General features: G+C 36.9%; 1 protein-coding gene across 3 annotated transcripts in view; it reads right to left on the bottom strand.

Moving 5' to 3' along the window:
- The window catches only part of LOC119594393 (sodium/potassium/calcium exchanger Nckx30C-like), a 174,335-nt gene continuing 173,230 nt past the window's right edge, over positions 1–1,105 (bottom strand). For all 3 annotated transcript variants that reach the window (XM_037943455.1, XM_037943456.1, XM_037943457.1), the window contains exons 10-11: positions 409–512; positions 1–218 (exon numbers count right to left, since the gene is read on the bottom strand). In XM_037943455.1, coding sequence (XP_037799383.1) covers positions 40–218; positions 409–512 — 283 coding nt within the window. In that variant the 3' untranslated portion in view covers positions 1–39. The remainder of the gene's footprint in view (positions 219–408; positions 513–1,105) is intronic.

The following is a 1,105-nucleotide window of genomic DNA, read 5'->3' as shown; positions in this document are numbered from 1 at the left end:
TGCACTTGCACAGTGGTAGAAAATTTGGCCCCAGGCATCTCAGATTATGCATGCGATGACATCATACTCGAAGCTGAGAGAGACTCCAACAAATACAAAGTAGAGGAAGAACATTCCAAAGCCAAGACCTTTGGCCATCTTCCACTTGGAACAAGCAATGGAGATAATGACGAACATGAGCATGGTGAAGAGCAGCAGAATGGAGCATGCCATGCCCTCTGAAAAGGAAAAGATGCAGATATGAGTTTGTTTTTTTTCTTCATCAAATATCAGCATCTATATTAAAATGTCAAAGCTCAACTTAATAGTCTTCTTAGCCATTTGAATCATTATAGTCCTTCAACTCAAGGTTCCTGTATAATCATATGATGAACAAGATGAAATCCAAACAACAAAATGCATTCATACCTGAGTTTACGAAAATGGGATCCACCGACCATGGGTTTGGCCTTTCATTCGCATAATTTTGGATCACTTGAACTAAGGCATACAACAGCCATGGGATAGGCAGGCTGAAATTAAAAGAACAATTATGGAATTTTTTTACATAATTTTTTAAAGTTCAAAACACAGCTTAGAATAAAGAACTACCTATCTAAAATGCCTAGAAATTTCCTTGGTGGCCAAAGATGTGCTCTAGACCACCACATTATCAGTCTGGGCCTAGAAGAAGCTCACAACAAATCATACACAACAAAACCTGTTGCTTACTGGAAAAAAGAAGGTGTGACTTGAAAGAAATGTTTCAAAGGTCATTGCACCTTTTCATGGTGCATGTGTGTAGGTTCAGCTAGGCACTTACAAAACTACCATTTCCTATAGTATATGAACTTGCCCATTAGTTATTTTCTAGATAAAATACTGTGACATGTGAAACCTGAGTTATGTTTTGAAATATCTGATAATTTCCAAATTTCTCATCTTAGCTCTTTAGGATATAATCTTGTATCAAATTCCAAGTCTTGCTTATGGCAAGATACATACATTATTATCATCACTGGCAGAGTAATTCACATAATCATTCAGGTCCATCTCCTTATACTCATCACTTCAGATTAAACCTAAGGACTTGCAATGCCAGTTTTCACAATGACATGCTTTGTCT

This window comes from Penaeus monodon, chromosome 33 (assembly GCF_015228065.2).
Source record: "Penaeus monodon isolate SGIC_2016 chromosome 33, NSTDA_Pmon_1, whole genome shotgun sequence".
NCBI lineage: Eukaryota > Metazoa > Arthropoda > Malacostraca > Decapoda > Penaeidae > Penaeus > Penaeus monodon.
Note: the sequence above shows the minus strand (reverse complement) of the source record. Positions and strands in the feature narration are given on the sequence as shown.